Raw genomic sequence first — 23,695 nt, forward strand, 5'->3', positions numbered from 1 at the left:
GCAAACCCTTAAAAAAACAGTCAATTTTATACAAAGCCTCGTGCCAAATGTCACACAGGTACATTTATTAACAGAGGTCTGCACAATATCAAAATGTATAAAACAAATGAAATAAAAATAAACTGCCTGCATATATAGAATAAAATGCTTCTTGAATAAAATAAAACAAATATCCCTTTCCTGCATAACAATTAAATTAAAATACACTGTGCAATTAATACAATGTAGACAGTAACAGGCAGACTTTTCCACTGAGGTTGACAGTTGTGCAAATAACAAAAACATTTGTGCAAATCTCAAATAAAACATTCAAGTCAATTTGTCACAAAATAAGCTATATCAAAATTTAAAAAAAAATATATATATTTTTTTTTAAATCGATATAAACGATATTGTCTCGTACCATATCGCGTTTGAAAATATATCGATATATATTAAAATCTCGATATATCGCCCAGCCCTAGTTAAACTCTTATTGCCTCTATGTTTCGCTGCTCTCGCTCTTGGTGATTTATTTCTGTGGTGGATGTCATCATGGCTTGAATGTGACTTAGTGCTGAACAGCCTGTTTTAATTATTTTACTCTCATGTAACTCTTCTACAAACAAACATGGGGGTTTGCCCACTTAACACGCTCCAACATAGACAACATGCACTGCCGAGAGACTTTACCGATCATCGTCGGAGGAACAAACTATTACATTGAGTCTCTGCTTTGGAAAGTCCTGCTGGATACAGGGGTGAGTGTTATTCACACTTTTAAAACACATCTTTCTATGGCTTTTATACCATTTTGAGGCTGTTGATATTGTTAAAATGAAGCTTCAGTTCCGGCTGCTTTCACAGCTTTAAAACAATGTAATGCGTTAATGAGTCATTTTAAACCGCGAGCATCTAAGAAGGGAATTTTAAAGGCTTTGACTTCGTGCTGCGTAATCATTTATTTTAATTCTTCTGCTTGAGGCAGGTTTTTTTTTTCTTTTGCTCTTTATTTTTATTGGCATGGCATATTAGTTCTCAGCTCAAATAAAGAGGAAACTAATGTGTAAAGGAAGTGGAAGCAGCAGTTTTTAAAGGGCTAACTAAAAGATGTGGAACAGCAGGAACACGAGGGCCTGAGGGATGGAGGACAAGGAGGAGATGGAAGAGATGGAGGAGATGGAGGAGATGGAGGAGATGGAGGAGATGGAGGAGATGGCGCTCCCAAGAGGAAAGCAGAGCTGGAGAAACTGGGAGGAGCCGAGCTCCACAAGCGACTGGCTGCGGTGGACCCCGGCATGGCCGCCCTGCTGCACCCCAACGACAAACGCAAGTTATCCAGGTGATGCAGGCGCCGACGTCCTCAGGTGGATATATTCATCCTGGACCTCTCAATTAGCTGCATTTTATCGGTGTGAATTTACAACTAGGGCTGTTCGATTTTGCCCAAAAATAAAATCTCGATTTTTTTTTTCTCTCAAAATCCGATTTTCGATTACGATTACGATTATTTTGTGAATTGACAAAAGGCAAAGAAATGGTTTCAAATATGCTGTTTTTTATTGAACATTTGCCCCATTGGGCTTTAAGTGCAAACTTTGCTCTTATTAAACCAAAAATGAATGAATAAAGTGCAAAACTCTGTAAAATAAGTTGAAAAAAAGTTTTAAAAAATATAATGTTTTATCTCTGAAAATAAAATCAGCAAATCAGCACTTGCAAACATACAGTAAGTTATATTTCCAATTAAATAAAACAAGACATTTTCTAATTAAATTAAACTGGGTCTTTGCATGCTAAATAATAATGCAACCCATGAAGGAGGTAGAGGTTTGTAATGTCAGTCATTACATTTGCTATTCACATTTGCAAGTTTTTTGCAAGGAACACGAGCCGGTCTACGGCATCTGGCTTGAGGGATGCCCGGTGGCATGTTACAACGCCCCCTCCTACACTAAAGAGCCTCTCCGATGGGGCACTTGTCGCAGGTATTGAGAGGTATTTCCATCAATCATTAATATGGTATCAATCATTAATATGTGTGCAGACAAGGTAAAAAAATAAAAAAAATAAAAAAGTGAAAGATCGATTTTACGATTTTCACGTTTTAACATCGTTCTAATTACATAATCGCGATTACGATTTAAAATCGATTAATCGAACAGCCCTATTTACAACATACATTTGATTTCTCTGTGTTATTCATGATGTGTGTAGAAAGTTCTTTTATTTTTCTAGGTAGATGGCTGATGAGTGACCTACACAGGTGGGTTTATTCAGCCTTGATAAGAAATCATGGTGCTGCGGGAACTATCAATCTCAGGATCAGCAGCTAGTTTAAACAATCATAAATGCTTTTTGAGCATCTTTTGAAAATAAGAAAAATGTTAAATAAAAACTAAAAACAACAAACGAACACACATTCTGGCTCTATATGCATTCCTATTAACGGTCAGTGTTTTGGTCCTGAAGGTTTCCCGAGACATCAGTCCATCTAAGATAAATGTGTTTTATATTACAAGTGGGCTTAGTGGTTAGCGAGAAGGTCCCATTAAAAGGTATTATATCATATGTAGTCAACTTATTCTTCATTGACTTCATGGTGAATCACAAGTACAACTTATTTCAGGAGAGAGAGGAAAAAAACTGTATCCAGCCCTTTGAATAAGTTAAAAATGTTAACTTCATCTGAACAGGATCAATCAAATGGAGCTAATGCAACAGTGATCACTGCTTTCGTTACGATATCCGATCAGTGAATTATGTCAGTAACATTCCCTGATACTGATACTGATACTGGATCAGATCGGTTGCATCTCCAGTAAAAAAAAAAGGAATAAATCTGTGTTATTCAATTTATCCAACATATAAATGTCCTGATGTGACTGAAACAGTGTATTCAAGGATCCATCTTTGCCTTCAAGATTCACTGCAGATGTTTGATGTGTCAAAATTAACATTTAATGTCTAAAAAGGAAAGATCAGTTTCAATAATTTCTGTTTTGCTGATTGAGATATTTCTTAAATCTCATTCGACCGCACTTTCATTTCATTTCATTCAATTCATTTAGTTCAAGGGGGCTTTTGAAAATGTCACTGCTTAAACAAACCTGCTGATGCGAGAGTACACTTCCCTGCCGAGATGCTGATGTGGTTACCTTCACGGGTTAAAACAAGTCTTCTCATGTCTTGTGTGAAACGATGAAGAGCTGCTGCTCCCTCAGGCTGTAGCATGTTGATGGGGAGTGTTGGTTTACACACACACACACACACACACACACACACACACACACACACACACACACACACACACACACACACACACACACACACACAGCTTGATGAGTAGCAGTACTATGCTTCGAGCGGGGTAGGTTACCCTGCTCTCTGAGTTGACGGGACACGACAGGAATCCTCTCTTTCTCATAACCTCAGTGTCCGGCTAGCCAGTCAGGACTGAGAAATGTGGTTTGCATTTAAATCTCAGTGTCCCGGACATTTGTTCAGCTTGTTTGAAAATAGGCCATAGTGTAATTTCAGACCAAAACCGCTCATTTTGCCCAATTTTTGGCTCATATTTTCTGTTTCTAGCGAGTGCGACAGCGCTCACCTATATTATATTAGAATATTTATTATACTGTACTTACTATGTTTATAGTACATTTATTCAGTTTACTGTATACTTGTTCAGTTTCAGTTTATTTTTTAATGTATTTATTCACTTTTTATTTTTCATACTTATAATTTATCTTTATTGTTTATTTAGTCTGAGTTCATGTTGTCCGACTTTGAGCTGCTGTAGCACCTGCATTTCCCTTCTGGGGATCAATAAAGGACTATCTTATCTTATCTGTCTCAATGCACGATCTCAACTTTTGTCTGGGAAAGGGAGTTGGGAGTCATTTACTTTGGATTTAGTGGATGAGAGGATGGTTAACTCGTCTAATCTCAGTTTTCCCACCGAGACTTGATATACAGGGATGTAACTGTTTATGGGAGTCACACAAGTTTGTACAGAACCTCCCAAGCGTTTAGAGTGACTGGGTTTCATTAAAGTTCTGTTTTAAAAGCGTGTCTACCTGCACGTCCACAGAAGTCTCCAGATCCACGAGGAGACGGGGATCCCTCACAGCCGCTGGCTGGAGGAGCAGAGGGGTCAGCAGGGAGGGGATCGGCTCGGGGGCCCACTGAGGTTCCCGGACCCCTGCATCTTCTGGCTACACGCAGACATGGAAGGTAACCCTAACCCAAACGTTCATAACCGTCTGGATGTGAGAGCAGCCTTTGACCCTCCTGTGTTTTCTAGCATTAGACAAGCGGCTGGACCGTCGTGTGGATGAGATGTTGTCTGCAGGACTCGTAGAGGAGCTCCGAGACTTCCACACCCGGTACAACCAGCAGAAACTCCAGGGTGACGGGTAAGCACACAAGCAGCCATAACTTTCCATCTTCCTAAAACATGAAGTCACTGTTTAATTAGGCTTGTGTTGAAAAATAAATTTTCCGATTCTAGTATTAATTCCTGAAAATAGATTTGTATGTCTAAATATCGATTTTGTTTTTTTGTTTTTTTTCCATTATTACAGTACAACTTTTGGTATTTTTTTTTTGTTTATGCCCAAAAAAGTAATGTTTGTTGGACACGAGAATAACTTGCACCATGTATGAAAACATTAAAGTTTTCAGTTATAATTGCATAAATTGTCTATATTTCCTATATTTCATTACTTTATATACTGTCATGGGGTTACGTTTGCATATAACGCTAAAAACCAAAAAAGACCGAAAATGGAAAAAATACAAACGGAATGTGGGGAAAAATAAAACCAATTTCATCCAGCCTCTGTTAGCTGCCATGGATCTGTTTGGTAATTCTGCCCCGCACGATGTTTCTGAAAGCAGTTCTATCAGCATTCTGGGAGCTGATTGGTCCTTACAGCATCATTAGCTGCAATACTTGCTGTTGAATCTCATTATAATACTAGTATTCAAATGCTGCATAACTACAGTCATATAATTCATGCAACAGCTCAAGAAACAGTTTTAATAACACTAACCCAAATCGATATCGAATCGAATCAAAGCTTGATAATTGATTCTGAATCTTAAGAATTGGAATCAAATCGATTCTTGACATTTGAATCGATCCCCAGGCCTGTGTTTAATGCATCTTTTTTTATGGTGGTCTTTTTATTGCATGGTTTTATTTATTTCCATATGATTAATGTGCATGTTTTTCTGTGATAAGGATGCATCTTCATAGGTCTGGTAAACTCTCTTGCATCCGTCTGCACGCCCCCAGGCTCTAATTTTCAAACAGCCTTCAGCCTCTCGCTGGAGCTGGTTTCACTTCAGGCACTTTATCAGAGTTAAGACACCTCCTTTTAGGGCGGCTAAAGGATTCCTCTGCCTCTCCGCCTCCGTCCCCAGGAATCCTCGACAGAAAACACTCTTTAAGATGTTTTTATGTCGCCTTCTGTTTCTGGTGCTTTTCTTTTATCCCTTTTCTTATTTCTTAATTCCAAAATATATATCTATAAAGTGTTCATGCAACAAGTTTGACATCCTGTTCTCATCATCCTCCAGTCTAAAGGAATGATGGAGAGATGGCGCCTGGACCTCTCTCCTCCCTGAAACCAGGGCGATGTGAGTGGAGTGAACTCTGCCAAGCGACAGTACAGTTATTTATTTCTCCCTCCCAGGCTGACGGCTCGCGCTGCACCGCGCTGCCGTTTCCCAACGGCTCGAGACGGATTTAGACACGGCCCACACAGCTGCGAGCTGGGTTCATACGGGGAGGAGATTTCTTTACAATGTCCAGGAATGATTAGTCATTGCACATATAGGCCCCCTGCTGTATGAGATCAGCGCTGTGGAGGGAGTCTGGTGAGCTTTACTTATTACCTAAAGGACCCAGAACAAATATTCCGTCCCTCACATGATCACCGACTTCTAACAGCTACCACATGACCGGTAGCTCTGCAGCGGCTGCACTCTTTCAGGGGGCCGCCGTCTGCCGGACTGTGGATGGCATCATGAGATGATATGGCCATGATTCAGAGGCAGGATGCGTTTTGTTCTTTTTCTTATGTTATTTCAAAGCAGCTGACAAGAAAACAGCTGACCTACCCAAGTTTGCTCCATGGCAGCCCTCTGTGATACCTCCAAGGTTGGCTCTGTTGATATTATTCCTTCGTCTTGGCCGTGTGTCAAATATGAAAGGTTACAAGACTCACTGTGATTTTATCGGGACTGTGTCATTTCTGCATGACTCATCAGATGCAGTCATGCAGGATAAGGAATAACTGTTTGCATCAGAATCACTACAGATAGTTTGGGTTTGTCTGCATACTTAGACTAAAGCTAAAAAAAGGACCTTCAGGCACGGCTGTCTGGAGTAGACGAGTCCATGTCCTTCCTCTGTGTTGGCTTCGGCTAGCGATGGATGACTTCTAGAGCTCCTTTAAACACCAACAACTGAAATGAACAGAAATGCAGAGTTCAAATTCCTCTTTCCAGGAATTTCTAGTCTGGATGTTCTTGTTTTTTAACTTTAGTTCAACGCTGGATTTAAATGTAATATTTGTTGCAACATTTGTGAAACTGTCATTTCTGCTTTAAGCAACAACATAAAAGGTGTGTGAGATTCTTATGCAGCTGAAGCAGATATTTGGACACAGATACATGTGTCTCTTTTGGTAGGAAGCGTGTGTGTGTGTGCGTGGGGTGTGTGTGTGTGCGTGTGCGTGTGCGTGTGTGTGTGTGGGTGTGGCGTGTGGCCGTGGCGGTTGGAGGAATTGGTGGAACGATGCCCAGGAATGTGCCAGTTCCCTTCCTTTGTCCCTCCTTTCCTTTCATCACCCCATCACACCTCATCAGCCAGCCTTCTCCTCCCTCTTCATCCTTTCTTTTTCTACCTCGTCCTCATTTTCTCTCCTTCTGTCTCTGACACTATTGCCCTCTCAGCAATCTGATCTTCCCTGCCCCCCATCCCCCCTCCGCCCATCCCTCGCTCGCTCTGCCTCCCTCTCCTTTACCCCCGTGCCTTCATCCCCGGCTGGCTGCTGTGGCCAGACATCAAGGTCAGATCTCTCCCTCCCTCCCTCCGTCTCTCTTTTCCTCCCTCCATTGACTCTACATTTCCTGTGCTCTGTCACCATTCTCAAATTTCTCATCTGGCCAGACTTGTTTTTATTTCCTCTTCTTGTTTCTTCTACAATTGTATGAATTAGGCACTTAAATAGGCATTATTATTGTTTGAATGTTTATTTTACAGTCTTATTAAGAGATTTTGATCAAAGAAAGTATTTTTTTCTCTTTTTTTTCCTTCAGCCTTTTAGTTAACATTTTCTTTAGTTTCTTTCTATTTGGATATCTGTATTGGTGCATCTGCTGAAATAAAGAATTAAAATTGTAGGGGTTAGGGTTTCAGTATTATCTCAAGAAAGCAGCAAAAGTATGATAGGATCTTCATCTACGAATCGTTGAAGCCGGCACCAGGTGTGACTGCAGACCGCCGATCTTTAAGGTGAATAATCGAGGGGATACTTGGCAGATTCTGCCAACTGCTGACAGCACAGAGATGTAAAGTTTCAAGCTCAATATTCAATAACTTGTCGAGCACTTTATCTATCAGGAGTCGTACTGCAGGCCAGGATAAGATCATTATACCACGGTGTATCAGAGCTTATAGAGGATAAAGGAAGTCAGAACTTGTGACTTTATAAATTCTGAAATTTTGCAAGAAAAAAAGGGGTGTTTGTTCATAGTTTGATTTATTTCTTTTCTCCACCTTACACCACCTTGCACTGTCTTTTGTCCTCAAAAGTCCCTGATATTCCGTTGTATGATTACCCGTGGTTTGTAGGTGTAGTTTTTACCTCCTGAGCCCTGCCCATGAGTTTTGCTCTTTGATGAGTTTATCCTTTTCGTTTTTTTTCGTCGTCTTTATTTTTTAAGGCTGAAGACAAACATAATATCCTTTAAACATCACCCCTTCTCGTAAAATATGTCTGGGAGCATTCAGCTTGTTCGTGTTATTTTGTTATTATTTTAATCATTTTGTTACTAGGATAGAATAGAATAGAAGACTTTATTGATCTCCCAGAGGAGAAATTCAGTCGTGCAGCAGCCAAAACACACACACGCTTTATACAAAAAATTTAAAATAGAAATAACCAATAAATAGTTAAATAATAAAAAAGAGCAATATAAAAAGTAGAAAAAGAGTATGTACAAGAGAGAAAAAAATAGTAAACACCAAAAAAACTGATAAGATTTACAAAATATTTACAAATATTTTCAAAAATACGTGAGGTTGGTCATTTTTTCATGTTGAACAGAAAAAAGAAAATTCAATTCTAAGGTATTCTGTCATAATCTCAGACCTTTTCCCAAGTTTCAGTCAAAATGTCTCTTTCTTATATAATTGATTTATTCATTTTTTTTAAATTGTAATAAACAGGTGTATGAACGAGTATTGTTTGAAGCCAGCGCAGCACGCCAAGTTCAGAGTTATTATTCGCCTCTGACGAGAAAAGTGCTCAGACCTGAGATCTGAGACACCTGATGAAAATCATCAGGTGTCTTGTGTGTCAACCAGTGGGATTCTGTCCCAAACTGGTGTCGCTCTCATCATCTCATCATCTCATCAGCGGGTCCTCGTGTCTGATCCATTCAGCTTTTGTTTTGTCCTGCTGCCCCTCAAAGGGCTTCACATCTGCTCCCACCAATATTCACCATGCAGGCAGGGAAGGAGTGATGGAGCTGGAACAAGTGAAGCCAATCCCTACTGTTGTCTATGAATGTCTCAGTTTTACTTTATTTTTTTTAGATGAAATGTCTCCTCTCCACAGACAGGACTATCAACATGGGATTTTTCAGTCGATCGGGTTTAAGGAGTTCCACGACTTCTTGACTGCCCCCGAGAGCAGCACCCGGCAGGAGAAAGATGCGCGAAGAGATAAAGGTCAGAGAAATATCTGGGACGTCTTCAGATTCATGGCTGGTGGGTCGGTCGACTGATCCTCCGCTTCATCTTTACCCTCTTCCCCCTTTCAACTCTCTGTAGGCATCGAAGCTTTGAAGATTGCGACGAGGCGTTACGCCCGCAAGCAGAATAAATGGGTCAGAAACCGCTTCCTCAAACGTGAGTGCTCTTTACGCCGCTCATGCAGTCTCTCTGTCTTTGACTGTGATAATCTTTGTCAGTGATTTATATCTATTTAACATTTATGTCAAATATCTTAACTGTTGCACAACCCATTGTGTATCAGTGAAGGGAGTCAAATTGTGGAATAACTGTAAAGATGAAATGAAATCATGCAAATCACTAAGTAAGTTTAAACAAATCTTTAAAAACACTACTCTGTATGGATACAAAATGGAAATGGACACATGAACTGACAACCAATGACCAAAGTGCCTTGCTCAGCTGAACCACTTTTTCTTTTCTTTTATGCGTTTCTTTTGAAGTTGTGTGAAATGAAGAAACGGTAAAAACAGAACATTAGAAAAGTTTTTTGAAACTTCATCCTACACCCTTTCAAACAGGAAATATTTATTTACATATTGATTTGTCTCTTTAATTTGCTTTGTTTTGCTTATGGCTTTCTTTGTTGTTCTTTGTTTTTCTTTTTGTTTTTTTTCGGTATATACATTTTATGCATTCTGATTATTTTGTTTTTGTTTTAACCTGTTTGAATAAATAAATAAATAAATGAAATGATTGAACTTTTAGTGGATTAGTTTTGGTTTGCAATTCAACTCTTAGGCAGCTACATTAAAACGGTCCCGTCTCCAACAGTAAAGTGAAGCCCAATCCGTCTAATCGCTGCTAATATAAACTTAATACGCAAACTGATTCCAGTTACCAGAAATGTCATTGTTTTTTATTTAGTTATTTTACCAGAACTCGAGCACGCCCAGCGGCATTACAGCTTAGACGTGTCTGATACACCTCAGTGGTGGGAATCAGCAGATTAAGTTATTAACCAGCGCAAAGTAGGATTTGACTTCATGCGGCATGAGTGATCTGCTGTGATGGAGTATCCCGGAGAAGCTCTCCGGACCCTCCCTGACCGCACACCTGCGGGTCGGCCTCCCGACCCCTGCAGCCCCTCGCCCCCCCCCCCGCAGATCCACACAAACGAGCCGTGCTGTTTCTCTACCTGCCGGCATGTTCGCTCCTGCTGCACAATGAACACCAAAATGTGCCCACCGCGGTCAGATTCCCCCACACGCTTTTGTTTCCCAGTGAAATGTGTTTGTAAAATGCGTAGAAAGGCCGAGAGGGTTTCTCTCGTGTAGTCTGGTAACCTGGCCTCCCCGCCCACCGGCAGCCTGGCCTGCAGTAACCCGGCCTCCTAATCCTGTTAGGCCCAAGTGGCTTAAGGCCACGCCAGGCCCTAAACCTGAATACCCCTCTTTCTGACCGCCTAGCGCTCGCTCCACGCACCATATGTCACATGTGTGTGTTTGTGTCTTTGTTACCGCTGTTTTGCATGTTTAGTAATCTGTCTGGAGTTGTCTACAACTTTGTCTGTGTTTTGGACCATGTTTCAGTCTCTCTGGACGACTCCGTCCACCCGGCAGTGTCAGACCTCCCCGGTGCAGGTGGAGGCAGATTAGCTCTCACGAGAAGTTACGTTGAAATGATCTAGATTGACTGCATATTTTTGGTTCCATGATGAGCATTTGTAGGATTGCTTCGTCTGATAATTACTTTTAGAAACGGCCTTCATGTTTCAAAATAATCTACTCGGAATGTGCACTCGCGCATATTTAAGATACCGCACGGCCTTGTGGGACCGTTCGGCGCGGAGAAAAGCTGGCTCTTTTGGAAATGCAAACCTTCTAGAAAGCTAAAGCAGAATCAGATTTTTCCAAATCTCTTGGGTTGAAACGTTGCACAGGGGTCAAGACTTGAAAGTACCATTCACAGGGAGCGAGACGGGCTCGGAGTGTCTCTTCAGGGCTTTTCATCGTCGTAGACGTTATAAACATTTGTTCCGTCCAGCGCCGGCGGGGATACCCCCCCCCCCCCCCCCACCCCCCCCCCCCCCCCCCCCCCACGCGCCCAACCTTTCATGTCCGTTTTCCTCTCGGCCCTGCCGTGACTGCTGACCTCTTTTCTGTGTCGTCTGAGCTGCGAGCGCGCTCCCACAGAGGCCGGCAGGCCTCAGCTGAGCAGGCTTATCTGTCCAGGCATTACAGAGCTGCTGGGAATTTGCCCTGACCACACAAAGTTGGGCACCCGGGTCACTGGGCTCTTTTGGGACCAACCCAAGCAAACAGAGACTAGTGGGTCAAATTGAAACATGAGCTAGGAATGACAGATGGGAGGACACGGTGACGTCGTTTAGAGAAGCCGGGAAATGACCCCGAAAGCTGAATTTTGATGTAAATAATCACAACGAGGTGGAATGAAATGCTTCGGAGGCGCAGGGTGATTTTTGGAGTTTAGCAGTGGCTGTCAGAGAGACTTAAACACTTTTTAGTGGGATAAGTTCTTCTTGTTGTACTCAACTGTGGTTTGCTGCGAGGATTTAAACACCAGGTCAGCCAGCTCAAATGAAATCAAGCTTAAGGTGACTTAACTTTAAGCTCATATGTAGGTTGACTCTTCACATTCAAGCACAAGCTGGATGTTCGGTCCACGGTTTGTGGGCGAGCGCTTAATTCCCATGAAAGAAAATAGCATTCTGAGGTCAAGTTAATTTTATTAAGTGCCGCATTTTCTGTGGCGAACATGAGCCTCCATCAGCGTGTCCATGTGCATCTCCATGGGGAGCTTGAACAAACACAACACGCCTGTTACCAGGATACACGAGTGTTAAGTAACAGTCGTGTAGCGTTCTTTTATTCAAAAGAGTAAGTGGACGAGGGGATGGATGGATGGATGGATTGGTGGGCTCGGGTACACGGAGAGAGGAGCAGCACACGGATGGAGACTGAAGGTAATCTGACCCAGCTGGGGCGACAGGTGCGAGGCAAGTTTACACCCTTGTCTTCTGGCAAGTGCGAAGCTTTTGTGAACACACTATACACTCATGAAAGCAGCTCCTTCCCCCGGGGGGGGACGGAGCCAAGCCAGAGCTGCTGTTGCCGCCACAGAGTGCTCTCTCCGACCCCCCTCCAGCATGACAGCGACGTGTTCGCCGGACTCATCAAACCCTCAACCAAGATGTTCAAATCGCACTGGTCAGACGGGGAAAGTGGGTGCAGAGAGAAAGAAAGGGCACATCTCCACTCCAGCAAAAACCTCAGCCAGCACAAAGCAAAAATAGCAGGTGTGTCATTGGGAAATGCAACAGTATCGTCCTTGGCTCAGTTCCAGATAGGGGTCTGTGCTGGACGTCACCCCCCCCTCCGTCTCCCAGTGACTCATAACAACACCACAGCGCACATGACTCAGGAGATGCAGCGTCACTCATTATAAAACACAGCTACCTTTCTGAGAAGAGGCAGTGACATGTCATGACTCATCATTTTTAATCTCTCATTTCCCCATGAATATATTGAATCTGCAAGCAGAAGATTGATGTATTTTTCTCCTTCGGTCATTTTTTAGAGGCTGAGACCTTTTATCATCTCGGTGTGACTTGTCTCTCGCAAGGTTTTAAAATGTATGTACATACAAACGACAGATGAGGTCTTGACCTGGATATCCATCCAGCAGATCTCAGTCCACCTGATGCCCCGCATTATGAACCCCTTCCCCAGAGACGTGGACACGAGACTGAAGCTGATGGCTGCCAGGTGCTGCTGTTCATAATACGTCTAGGGAATTTGAAATGCACACTGATGTGCTTTTTCAGCTTGCTTAAAAATGTTGCACCACCTGCAAAAACATCAAGTTTAGTTAGTAATCTTTCCCCAGAGTTTTTCCTAATCTAACGGGAGACTGTGTGAGAACATTAATAGTGAAGGCAAGTGATTCCCCACTTATTCAGATATGAGATCATTAACATTAATGGTTTTTCATCAATCTGTCACGCAGACATTTACACATTCATGATTAAAGATGCAATACAGAATAACTGGGAAGGTCTGAGAGTTAGGGTGTCTGAGGAGCACTGTTAGTTATTTATTTATTTATTAATTTGTTAATACAATCTGTCGGGGTGGGTAACAGCTGATTGTAAGCCAGGTTAAGACCAACTGCTGTGCACGCTGATATGTTGTTGAGACTGCAGCCCTTCACTTAGGTGCCAAGGTGAATGTGATATGTAAATACAGCCCAGCTGGACCTTGTGAGACTGCTGTCGCAAACTGTTTTCATGTTTTGAAGCACAACGTGAACCAAGAACTGATACGATGAAACCAGTTATGTCGCTGGCAGTGATTGTTGTCTGTTTTGTTTTTTTTCCCCCATTGGTGTTTTTTTTTTTAATGTTTTTTTAATTTACATTATAAATAAGTCTTATCTGGGTGTTGTCTGGGCGCAGGGTTATTCATGCTGATGACCTCTGGTGCTTTTCTCCACTCAGCAGTTTAATTTCTGATGATGGCTCCAGAACTGAGACACCAAATATAACTAATACGTTTCTCAGTTTTAGCTTCTCGCAGGACTTTTCCATCAGTGCCATATGAAAAGAAGAATGGTATTTCTTGGCCTCTAAAATGAACGTAACTGGTTGAAATCTCTTCTTAAACCCTCTGAATTGTCTATTCTCAGCCTCCAGGGGATCAGGTAGTGTTGATGTGTGAGTTTAAGCATGCTTGAGGTGATTTATTTTGAAAATACACCAGATTGTCCACTCTTGGGTCTAACTTCCTGCCTCTTAAATGTGTAAATGGGGAGTTCAGGGGGAGTGGTAGCCTAGTTGTTGTAGAGGTGGGCTTGGGCCTGGAGGACCCAGGTTCAAGTGCATGGGTTGGCAGCAGAGGTGAACCACTGGTTCCCCTTTTCCACCAAACCGGTTCCAGGGCTGGTTCTGGGCCAGAGTTTGGAACCAGGCTTTCTTTTCTCACTGACTGCGTTTACATGCATCAATAACCCTTTTAAAACCCGAATATTGGCAATAACCCGAATTTGCACGGCCATGTAAACACCAATAAACCCTTTGAATAACCGGAATTTGCTCATATTCCGGTTTTTAAAAACCCAAATATGACCCCTGGGTTACTCCTTTTAAAACCCGAATATTCGGTCATGTAAACGCCAAACGGGATATCCCGATCAAACGGAACAGGAATTTGTTTTCTGCGCATACTCTGTTCGCAAGGAATCCTGGTCTTTTGAGTCCAGGAAGTTTTTCTAAACACGGCGAAACGCAAGACCACACCACACTTTTGGAGTGAGGAGGAGACTAATCACATTATAAATGTAATGAAGGATATGAACATTTTGGCATTTGTAGATGGTAGAAAGTACCGGGATAGCAGGATTTAGAAGAAGGTGAGAGAAAAGTTGCGCAAAGGAGAATTTGTTTTGAATTTGGATACAGGAAGAAGAAGCGGAAATGACGCTAATTGCGTCATCACGTTCTCCGTGCGTCGCTGGTTCGATCGGGATATCCCAAATGATTAAAAACCATGTATACTGAGATAACCCTGTTTTCTGACGCATGTAAACGGAATATTCAGAATGTTTCAGTAACCGGAATATTAGCAATAACCCGAATTTTGACTGCATGTAAACGTAGTAAATGACAAAGAACTGGCTCTGGTTCCAAGGTAGCACCAACTCTTTGCTGGGCCAGAGGAAAGAGCCGCTTATGTAGCAGCTTATGTAGCAGAGGGGGCCGGAGTTGTTAAGACCAACGGCAATAGCAAAACTGCGAGACGGCGACATTTTCAAAGAGACAAATTGATCTGGATGCAGCAAAGCAGCAGTGGTCTGTGGAGGAGACGACCTGTCTTTTAAAGACGTGGTCACCGAGGGTGCAACGCGGACCAAGTCCGTATTAGAGCAAATACGCTGTTGTTGCTTCAACTTTCGCGCCAATGCAAACGCAGCGACGTAACTGACGTTTGCAGTGACGTAATTCTATGAAAAAACAAACCGGTTCTCAGCCGATTCCCAAGTTGAACAAGTTGTGAACCAGCACCAGCACTGGAACCAGTTTGGTGTAAAAAGGGCCGTGTGGGCCCCTGAGACAGTCCCTTAACACCAACTGCTTCCCGGATGCCAGAAAGTGTTGCTAGTGATGGGTTAGAGGCAGAGGTCTTAGGCCCCGTCCACATGAAGACAGGCTCAGCTTATCAAACCAGCGTATTTATCCATATGAAGCCGGCGCTTTGGGGGTCTGGAAACCATCATTTCTGAAACCAGATTCCGGAGTGAGAAAGATTTGAAGATGCCGTTTACGTGGCAGCCTCTCCCCAACTTCTCTGAAACGCTTGCGTCGTACACGTAACTCATAATTCCAGCCGTTTTCTCTGTTTCCAGATTTCTGCGTGATGCTTTGTCGCCTGGTTTCGCGTGTTTCCGTCATAGCATCACAACGCCACCAACAGGCCTGGCATGTATTTTACATCATTTACTGACACACCTTAGACTTTCCAAAGAACGTTTTTGAAATTGACTTGAAGACAATTTCGAAGTGTTTTGTCTTCGTGTGGATATAAACTAATTCGGTGTGTTTCGTGAGATATATACTGACAAAGATCAGTATGATTATTACTTATGGCTTCACAAATGAAAAAGATGTTTAAACCAAGACATGGAGCTTGCAGCTGTAAATCATAAACACTGGATAAACAAAGGAGTTGAGGAGTCAGAACAAAGTGGAAGAGGAACTGCAGGAAAGAGGAAGAGGCGGCTGACTGAATAGAGTCGTCTGATTCGCCCCCAGCGTGGCCGCCGGCCGTTGCAGCCCAGCTGGGCGAGGGGATGCCCAGCGAAGGCTGGTGCCGGGGCTTTTACAGCCAAGCACACGCAGGCTCTCAGCTCTCGCTGAGCAAACACAAGGACGGCACAGCAAACGACTTTTGGCCCGCTTGTTGCAACAGGTGGACTACTGTTTCAACACACAATACACACACACTCTCCACTGGCGAGCAGCTGCCCGGCGACAGATTATCCCCCCTTCTTGTTGGCAAACTGATCTCCCCTGTGTGTCTGAAAGGGAGCACTGACACACACTGTGAGTTATGCTTTGACTAAGTGTGAAGGTAATTAATGCAAGTCGGTGTCGTGTCCTCTGATGTCACATATGCTGTGTGCTTTTATTCAAGTCAACACAGCTGAACAGTGTTAAACTCGGACCAGATTTCAGTCCAGAATGATCCAGAGGAAAGAGTTTGTCGTCTCCAAGTGTCTCACTATTATGCACCACCACTCCGGTGGGAGGTTGTCGGCTGCAGGAGGGGACAGGTCGGAGGAGAGGGATGAGAAGACAAAGAAAGTAGTGGCAACAAGAGGGCACGGGGTGGTGGCAGGTGGGTATTTATCAGAGGAACCTGTTATTGTGTCTGTGGTGCAGGTATCCCAGATGACTCTCACCGCCGCACCACCACCTGCCCGCTATTGTGCTGCAGCCACAAAAGAGCTCGCAGAGAAACGGGCACACGGTACCCGTGCAAGTGAAATCTGAAGCTTTGATTAACAGTAACCGCTGTTTTGAAAGCACACACACGAAAGAACAATTTGCCTGTGTGAACACACACACACACACACGCAGAGCCTGGGAATAAGTGGCACACACGGATTAAACAGAGAATAAACTCCCGCTGTGAAGCCAGATGATGCAGGTGCAGACGGAGATATTGCTTTTTAAGGAGCCCGTGTTTGTTTTGCTCCCGCACCTTTTATCAGCTGTTGACGGAAGCTGGTCTCGATGTGAACGGGGCGAAGTGCATCACGTTGAATTGGTTGAACATAAACCCCCGGCTGGATGGCTTTCTTGTTTGCAAACATCACTGGAGACGGGAGTAAAACCGCGTGGCAGCCACAAGAGTGCCATAAACGTCCGTCGTAAATGTACGTTTGGACGTGTGTAAAGTTTTTGTTGACTCGGTAATGAACATAAGTCATTCATGAAGCGGTACGTGATAGTCCCACGACTGTGGGAGGGTTTCCCACTGATCTCGTCTGGTTTCTGACACTGGTAAATCGCTGGAGTGGTTGTAACATTAACTTTACTGGGCTCAATAGGTAAAAAAGATAAAAGGGACTATAAGGGTACTTTACAACCTTTCACATTTAACAGAAGCTAAAACGACACAAATGAGGAGTACAAGCTCAGTCGGGGAGACTTCCTGCGCTCAAAGTGTCACGGTGAATTCATTCGTCTTCGGCTGGTATATTTTACAATTTCTATCCTTTTTTTTTCTTTTTTTCCAAAGTTAACTGAGCTGTTATGATTGGGATTGTTCTCTATGAGACTCATCCTCTGACAAATCCCATGTTGGTTAATCAGCTGACCGGCCGTAGCCGGCTCTCTCTGCCCATCTCCGGACATGTCTCGGTAGAGATCCTATAGGCTGTCTGTCTTCAAATCCATGCTTTAGTCTGTGTGCAGAGGATTAAGCCATAATTGAGTAGGCAAACACTACTTCAAAGGTTAATGGGATTCATTTACATAAGAATGTGCTTAAAAGTAGAACAGATGCATCGGGGAAAAGATTGATCATATTTGAACTTGACAGGCAAACAAACGCGCCGTTTCTCCAGAAGTTTCGCCAAGTCAGCACCTCCAACCAACAGGCGATCTGGCCCGTGTAGAAACGTTTCAGCCTCGTACGGCGCGGGCGTGATGACGCCGCAGCGCAGCTTTTGACTGGCACCAAAAAGAAAACAGGGGCACATCACCCCAACTTTCCCTCACGCCCTCAGAGGTCGGCAGATCAGTCGCTGCTTGTTGTCCCGAAGACAAAGAAGAAGGAGAGAGATCGGACATTTTCATTTATTGCATTTTCATTTATCACCCCAAAACTTGGAATGTGCTCGCTCGGTACATCAGACAGGCTGGCTCAATTCCTGTTTTTAAATCCTACCACAAAACGTATCCATTTAACTCACTTTGAGGTTTTATCTGGATTTTAATTTCTGGCAGGCTGACTCACTCTTTTACGTTGTTATTATTATACAGGCTGATCTGCTCCTGTTGCCTGGTGCCATTTTATCTTTTTATACTTTTGGCTTTTAACCCACTTTTGAGATGTTGACTTTATTTCACTTTGTAGCTTATTCTTCTATTGTTTTGTTTTTAGGCATCTTAAAGGAGCTGTATGTAAGAGCAATAATAAAACGAATCATAAAATGACCCCGATATGTCAACAGACATTTAAAAATCATGTTCATTTCAAATACTTATGTCACTGACAATAGCACTCAAGCCAGGATATTCCAGTTTAAAAAGAGGAGTTGCAGCCCTCAACTGATGTTTATGTTGTCATTTTTTGTTTTGGCCTGAAGCTCCACCCTCCACCTATCTCCCAATCACCAAGTCAGTATTGTTTCTGAAGCTCCACCCTCCACCTATCTCCCAATCACCAAGTCAGTAATGTTTCAGCATCCGGGTTGCCAGCTCGGCTCTAATAATCGCAGCCATGGCAGCCTACGTTCCTGCTGCATTCTGCAGCCTACCTGGCAACCTCTGGTCGGGAGGAGGAGGGGGAGGGTACACGCCGCTCAACAATATTTTGAAAGTGACTGCAGTACCAGTTTTGGACATTTCTTACAGACGGCTCCTTTAAGTCTCTTGGTGTTCAGCTGCGTTGTTTTTCAAGTGCTTTTTTAGATAAAATTGAGTTGAACTGAAAGTGAGGGTTGTAGGTTTGTAGCTCGTGTGGAAGACACTCGTAACGTTTTCATCAGTGTCAATAATCTCCCTCTGAAAACAGACTTCTGACTGATGCAGGATCTACCCAGTGATTCCTCGTAGTTTGACCACTTCTACAAAACTTTGCTTTTATTTCATCATGTAAATATTCAAGTTTAGTTTATGTCTTTTTAAATTGTGGACTGTTTTTATTATTTGTATTCTGCACCTTGGGTCAGAGAGGACTCTAATTTAATTTGTGCTGTATGTCGAATATATAGCATATCTGACACTAAAGCTTGAAACTTGAAGTTCAACATTTCTCACTGCTGCAGAAGTTGGCGTTTGTCCTGCCGGTGGGTTTTCATGGAACACATTAGCTCGTTAGCGGATATTACATCTTGTTTATTAAATATGTGATCTAATTAGATGTTTTCATAGTGCTGTCGCAATAACCTGCATTCTGCCTGCAGCTGTCCATCATTTTAAAAGCTCTGACAGTCCAAGAAAATAAACAAAAAAACTTTCCTTTGGTTCATTCACAAATTTCTTTCTTTTTTTTCTCCTTAGACAGATTCGGTAGTTGCCAGCGTTGTATCACATATGGGCAAACAAGGCCCCTGGACCATCTAAATAAAACAATACCGACATTTATAAAGCCCATACTCTTGAAGTGAGAGATAAAGGGTCAACGCTGTATATTGCCATTCAACTTGACTGCAGCTGTATTGAGACGGGCCGGTGACGGGTCGTAAGGTCAGCGGTTCTCACGGCAGAAACCAGACCTGGAATTAAGGCTTTGAAAAAAAAAAGAACAGCTGACTCGCATTCATTCTAATCAGGTTTTGTCAGAAGTACTGATTCAGTTTCAAGTGAGTTAATCACGTTTGACTAGTAACCAGGAGTGTGGTTGGTCAGTAAACTGTTGCTGCAGTTTCTGCCCTGAAACTGACGTGCAACGGAAATACATCTATTTTTCTCTGATTTAGCAGCAAGGTCCACATAAGCCTACGTGTAAACACTTCTGTGCAGTCACTGTACAGACTAAGAAGTACATAAAGTATTTGAGATCTAACTTAGCCGAACTGCTATGGTGGAAAAGTTGGACTTATTTCCCTCAGGGCTCAGTTAACTCGGTGCTTCTGAAATCAGAGCAAACACTTCATATTAAATACGTTGTTTGATTTGAGTCTTAGCGTTGGCTAACACGAAACCACAAAAACCACCAGAAACTCCAGATTGTACCGACTAACCGTACTGAGAGCTAATACTTTAAGATTAATTATTATTATGACAAGTAATAGCACCTGTCAGTTGCTCAAAGGTACAGATGTTTTTTGTTGGGTTTTTTTCTTTTTGGTCCATTTAAAAAAACGAATTGAGTTCAGACTGACCCTGCAGACTGCTTTAAAATGAAATTGCTGGATGTTCACACTTCACTCAACACACTTGTTCCTCTCTTGACCTTCAAAAAAAGCAGTTTTTATTCTTTCCTTCTTATTATATTTTCTTTCCTTTATTTGAAATACAGATTCCTGCTTTTGTGGTGAAAGGCTGCTGAAGTGTCACTCGACTCTGTAGAGATGCGTTGCAGACAAATATGAACGAAAGAGACTCTTCACCCCTTTTTCAAAAGTTATTTTTATTGTTACTTCTTTAATGAATATTAATAACTCTAATCTATAGAGATTTTTTTCTTTTTGAATATTTTTGTTGTACTGTCCTGACTCTCTTTGGGTCCTAAGTTGTCACCCCCAAACCGAAGGTCCCCCTGGTTTTGCGTCATCTCAAATGTATTAATTTTACCTCCCAGAACCCTGTTAAAACTCTCAAATACTCAAAATAAATAGGACGACTTAAGGACCTGCACAGATCCCAGTTCCTGCAAATGTTAAAGATTTCTGAATTGTCCTTATTTTCAAGACCTGTGTTCGGTCTTATTTTAGAAGTCAAGTTCACATCAATTCACTCACTTCTGAGGAAAACCGGGCAGTATGCTGGGATTGTGAGATAAACCAATCAATCTTTATTTGTATACCACTTTTAAAACAACCAGGGTCGACCAAAGTGCTTCACAATTAAAATCACAAAAATACTAACTATTTTTTTTTTTTTTATTGTTTGCTTTGTCTCGAACACAACAAAACCCAATCAAATTAAAATCATCAAAATATAAAAAAGCAAAACAATTTAACAGTCTTATTCAAAAATAAAACACACGGCAAAACAATGTGTTCGAGAGGGAACAGGAGGAAGCAGAACGCTTATTTAGTCCTGTCCCTTCCTCACAATATCATATCATATATATAACCTATAAAAATTCAATAAAATTAAAAGAAAGAAAAGAAAAGAAAAAGAAGGAACTATAAGGACTATAAAAACAATCAAAAACATGCAGAAAAAAACTGGCGCTACTGTGTATGGTCTCCTCCTGACTGTAATGTTAACACTGATTGTCATTCATGATGGGTCATCCCTGGTGATCTACGACCGCCTGACATCGGTAAAAATGGGAGAAATACAAACTCAGCAGCACAAAAATGATGAAATTTGTGTTTGGTGGATTATTTCTTTGATGTAACCATGCTTCTTGGCAATAGCTCTTATACTGTTGAAGAACCATTTTATTTCTCCTTTAAATGGTGACACATTTGTAAGGAACATGCATGTGTGGGAGGAGCAGCAGAGCTGAGGATGTGGGTTGATGCCATGAAAAATTTGCCAAATCTTTGCAAAGATGGTACCTTTTTTTTTTTTTTTTCTATGGGGATCTTTTAATAAAAGTACACCGAATGTTAGCTACCATGCTGTAATTTACCATTTAACTCTATTAAAATAAATGTATTTAATATGCGTCGTCCTTTTATACCGTCTATACCATCACTCAGCCTAAACAAATACTGTTTTAGGGATTTTTGTCGTCATGTGGGTTTATTTTTAAAAAGAAAGTGTATCGACAAAAGGTAGGCAGTGCAAATACTGTATATCTGATACAGCACTTGGAATTGCTGTAATTTATGAGCTTCAAGTGTAGGTTTCCTTAAATACCCCTTCATTGTAACCTGTGTCCGTTAAATAGGATTTGAGCCTGTGCCTGTTAATTGCGGGCGTTTCCATTTGCAGGGCTTCAGTGTGCTCTGTGTCCGTACGGGGTGGTGGCCACTCCGATGGTCACTCGGACAGACGGACAGACGGACAGATGGGGCGACGGGGAGGACGGGGCCGGTGCTGCTGTTTAGTGCTAAAGCCTGGCCTGGAGACTGCTGACTGCTGCAGAATGAGAGCGAGGGAGGTGGAAGAGCCAGAGAGCCAGAGAGCGAGAGAGTGTGAGTGAAAGCTGAAGCGAGACTGATGGCGAGAGAAAGAGAAGCTGCGCAGGAGAGAGAAGGATGCGAGAAAGGAGGGAGAGACATTATCGAGCCAGAGTGAGTCAGCAGGTTGACGGAGCTTCAGGGTGCGGCTCCAACACATCACTGCTCCCGTATATATTTCCTGTCAGCTTCCACCGGTCCGACCGCACCAACAGGAGGCTGCGTTCAGATAGATTCAGCATCACGGAGTTTATTTAATGAGATTTCGAGGTGTGAAATTTAAAAGCATGTCCGCTGTCAGGAAGCTCAGCACTGGAACACACTGGAAAGTAACAGTGTCAGTAACACGGGGAGGTAGAAGTGGCAGAAAAGGCTGCGTGCTTTTCATCCATCCAGCAGAGATAATCACATTATGTTGCTATTGTGTGTCGTCTGTTTGAGCAGGACCGGGAGACAATGTCCCTGCAGTGTTCGGCCTGGATGTGACGGACGTGTCCCGGTGGGAGGAGACGGTGCTGAACCCTGCACTGCAGATCCTGGAAAGTCTCAGCAAGGTGGGGCCTCAACGCTCCGAAGTGGCAGTTTTCACCTCTCCCTGCCGGGTCTTTGTCTTTGTTTGACTCCCGATTATCCTCCTGCTTATTCTTCAGTAATTGTGGCTCTTCTCACTTTGTACTTCCTTGTTTACTTTTCCTTCCTTTGCCCCGACCCCCCCGACCCCCACCCTCCCCGCTTTGTTTCTTTTTGCTCTTTTATCTTGTTGCTCTGAAGTTCTTTCAACTCTTGTTGCCTCCGTTTTCAGGGCGAGGAACCGGCGATCGCCCCGATCAGAGTACAGGGAGCGGAGCAGAGGAACAAACGGAGCCGCCACACCTGCGACCTGTGTGACAAACTGATCATCGGTGACCTGGAGTGGGAAGGTGAGGCTGTTCACCCACATGAAATAACCACACCAATGCTTTTATTACACTGAAAGTTAGGAATACTCGGGGGATACCTGCTCCTAGGAACTGTAAACAATCACAAAACCTTCAGTGCTTTGGATGAGCAAAGTCTCACAGCTGTTAACCCAGAGGAGTCCTGTTTTCATCTTCTGTTCCTGCAGCTCACCTGAAATCAAAGGGGCATTACTATCATGTGAGGAAGAAGAGGAAGTGTGATCCCGGCTGTGACGAGCCCCCGGGTACCAGTTCACCTCCCAGCCGTGCAGAAGAGGCTCCCTCGGAGGACGTTGGTGCTGCCGTCGCCCCGGGCTGCGGGGAAAGCTCTCAGGACTCCTGCAGCGACGCCAGGCCCACAGACCAGGGAGTACCAGCAGCACCTTGAGGACCTGGCAGACTCTGCTTCCACCTTCTTTCAGGTTTCCACTGAGCGCTAACAGATGGAAGTTTCCCTACAGTCCTTATAGGACTACTTGTTTTTGAACTTTGAATGTCTACGACAGGAAACATGTTTGCAAATCCATCGATACCAAGGCATATTGATGCTGATGGACAAATGGGAAAGAGATTTGTTTTATATTTGTTGATTATTGACTGTTTTATACACTTTTTCCTTCATTTCAAAATTCAGAAGAGATTTACCTTTGCTGAATAAAGCTTATACGAAGCGGGTGGCGTCTTTTTATTTTTTCTTATTATTGCTATAAACAGGACAAGTGTTTGATACCTTGTTTATATGGTAACTTAACACAGG

General features: G+C 42.9%; 1 protein-coding gene across 2 annotated transcripts in view; it reads left to right on the forward strand.

Annotated features, from left to right (window-relative positions):
• Positions 1-23,647, forward strand: part of trit1 (tRNA isopentenyltransferase 1) — a 49,898-nt gene extending 26,251 nt beyond the window's left edge. Inside the window, exons 3-11 of one of the 2 annotated variants that reach the window (XM_061741937.1) lie at positions 642-740; positions 1,101-1,321; positions 4,073-4,215; positions 4,286-4,397; positions 8,835-8,947; positions 9,050-9,127; positions 22,445-22,554; positions 22,803-22,920; positions 23,106-23,647. In XM_061741937.1, the coding sequence (XP_061597921.1) occupies positions 642-740; positions 1,101-1,321; positions 4,073-4,215; positions 4,286-4,397; positions 8,835-8,947; positions 9,050-9,127; positions 22,445-22,554; positions 22,803-22,920; positions 23,106-23,326 (1,215 nt within the window). In that variant the 3' untranslated portion in view covers positions 23,327-23,647. The remainder of the gene's footprint in view (positions 1-641; positions 741-1,100; positions 1,322-4,072; positions 4,216-4,285; positions 4,398-8,834; positions 8,948-9,049; positions 9,128-22,444; positions 22,555-22,802; positions 22,921-23,105) is intronic. The other variant, XM_061741938.1, reaches the window with a different exon arrangement.
• The last annotated feature ends 48 nt before the right edge of the window (positions 23,648-23,695 follow it).

Source organism: Cololabis saira, chromosome 15 (assembly GCF_033807715.1).
Source record: "Cololabis saira isolate AMF1-May2022 chromosome 15, fColSai1.1, whole genome shotgun sequence".
NCBI classification, from domain to species: Eukaryota; Metazoa; Chordata; class Actinopteri; order Beloniformes; family Belonidae; genus Cololabis; species Cololabis saira.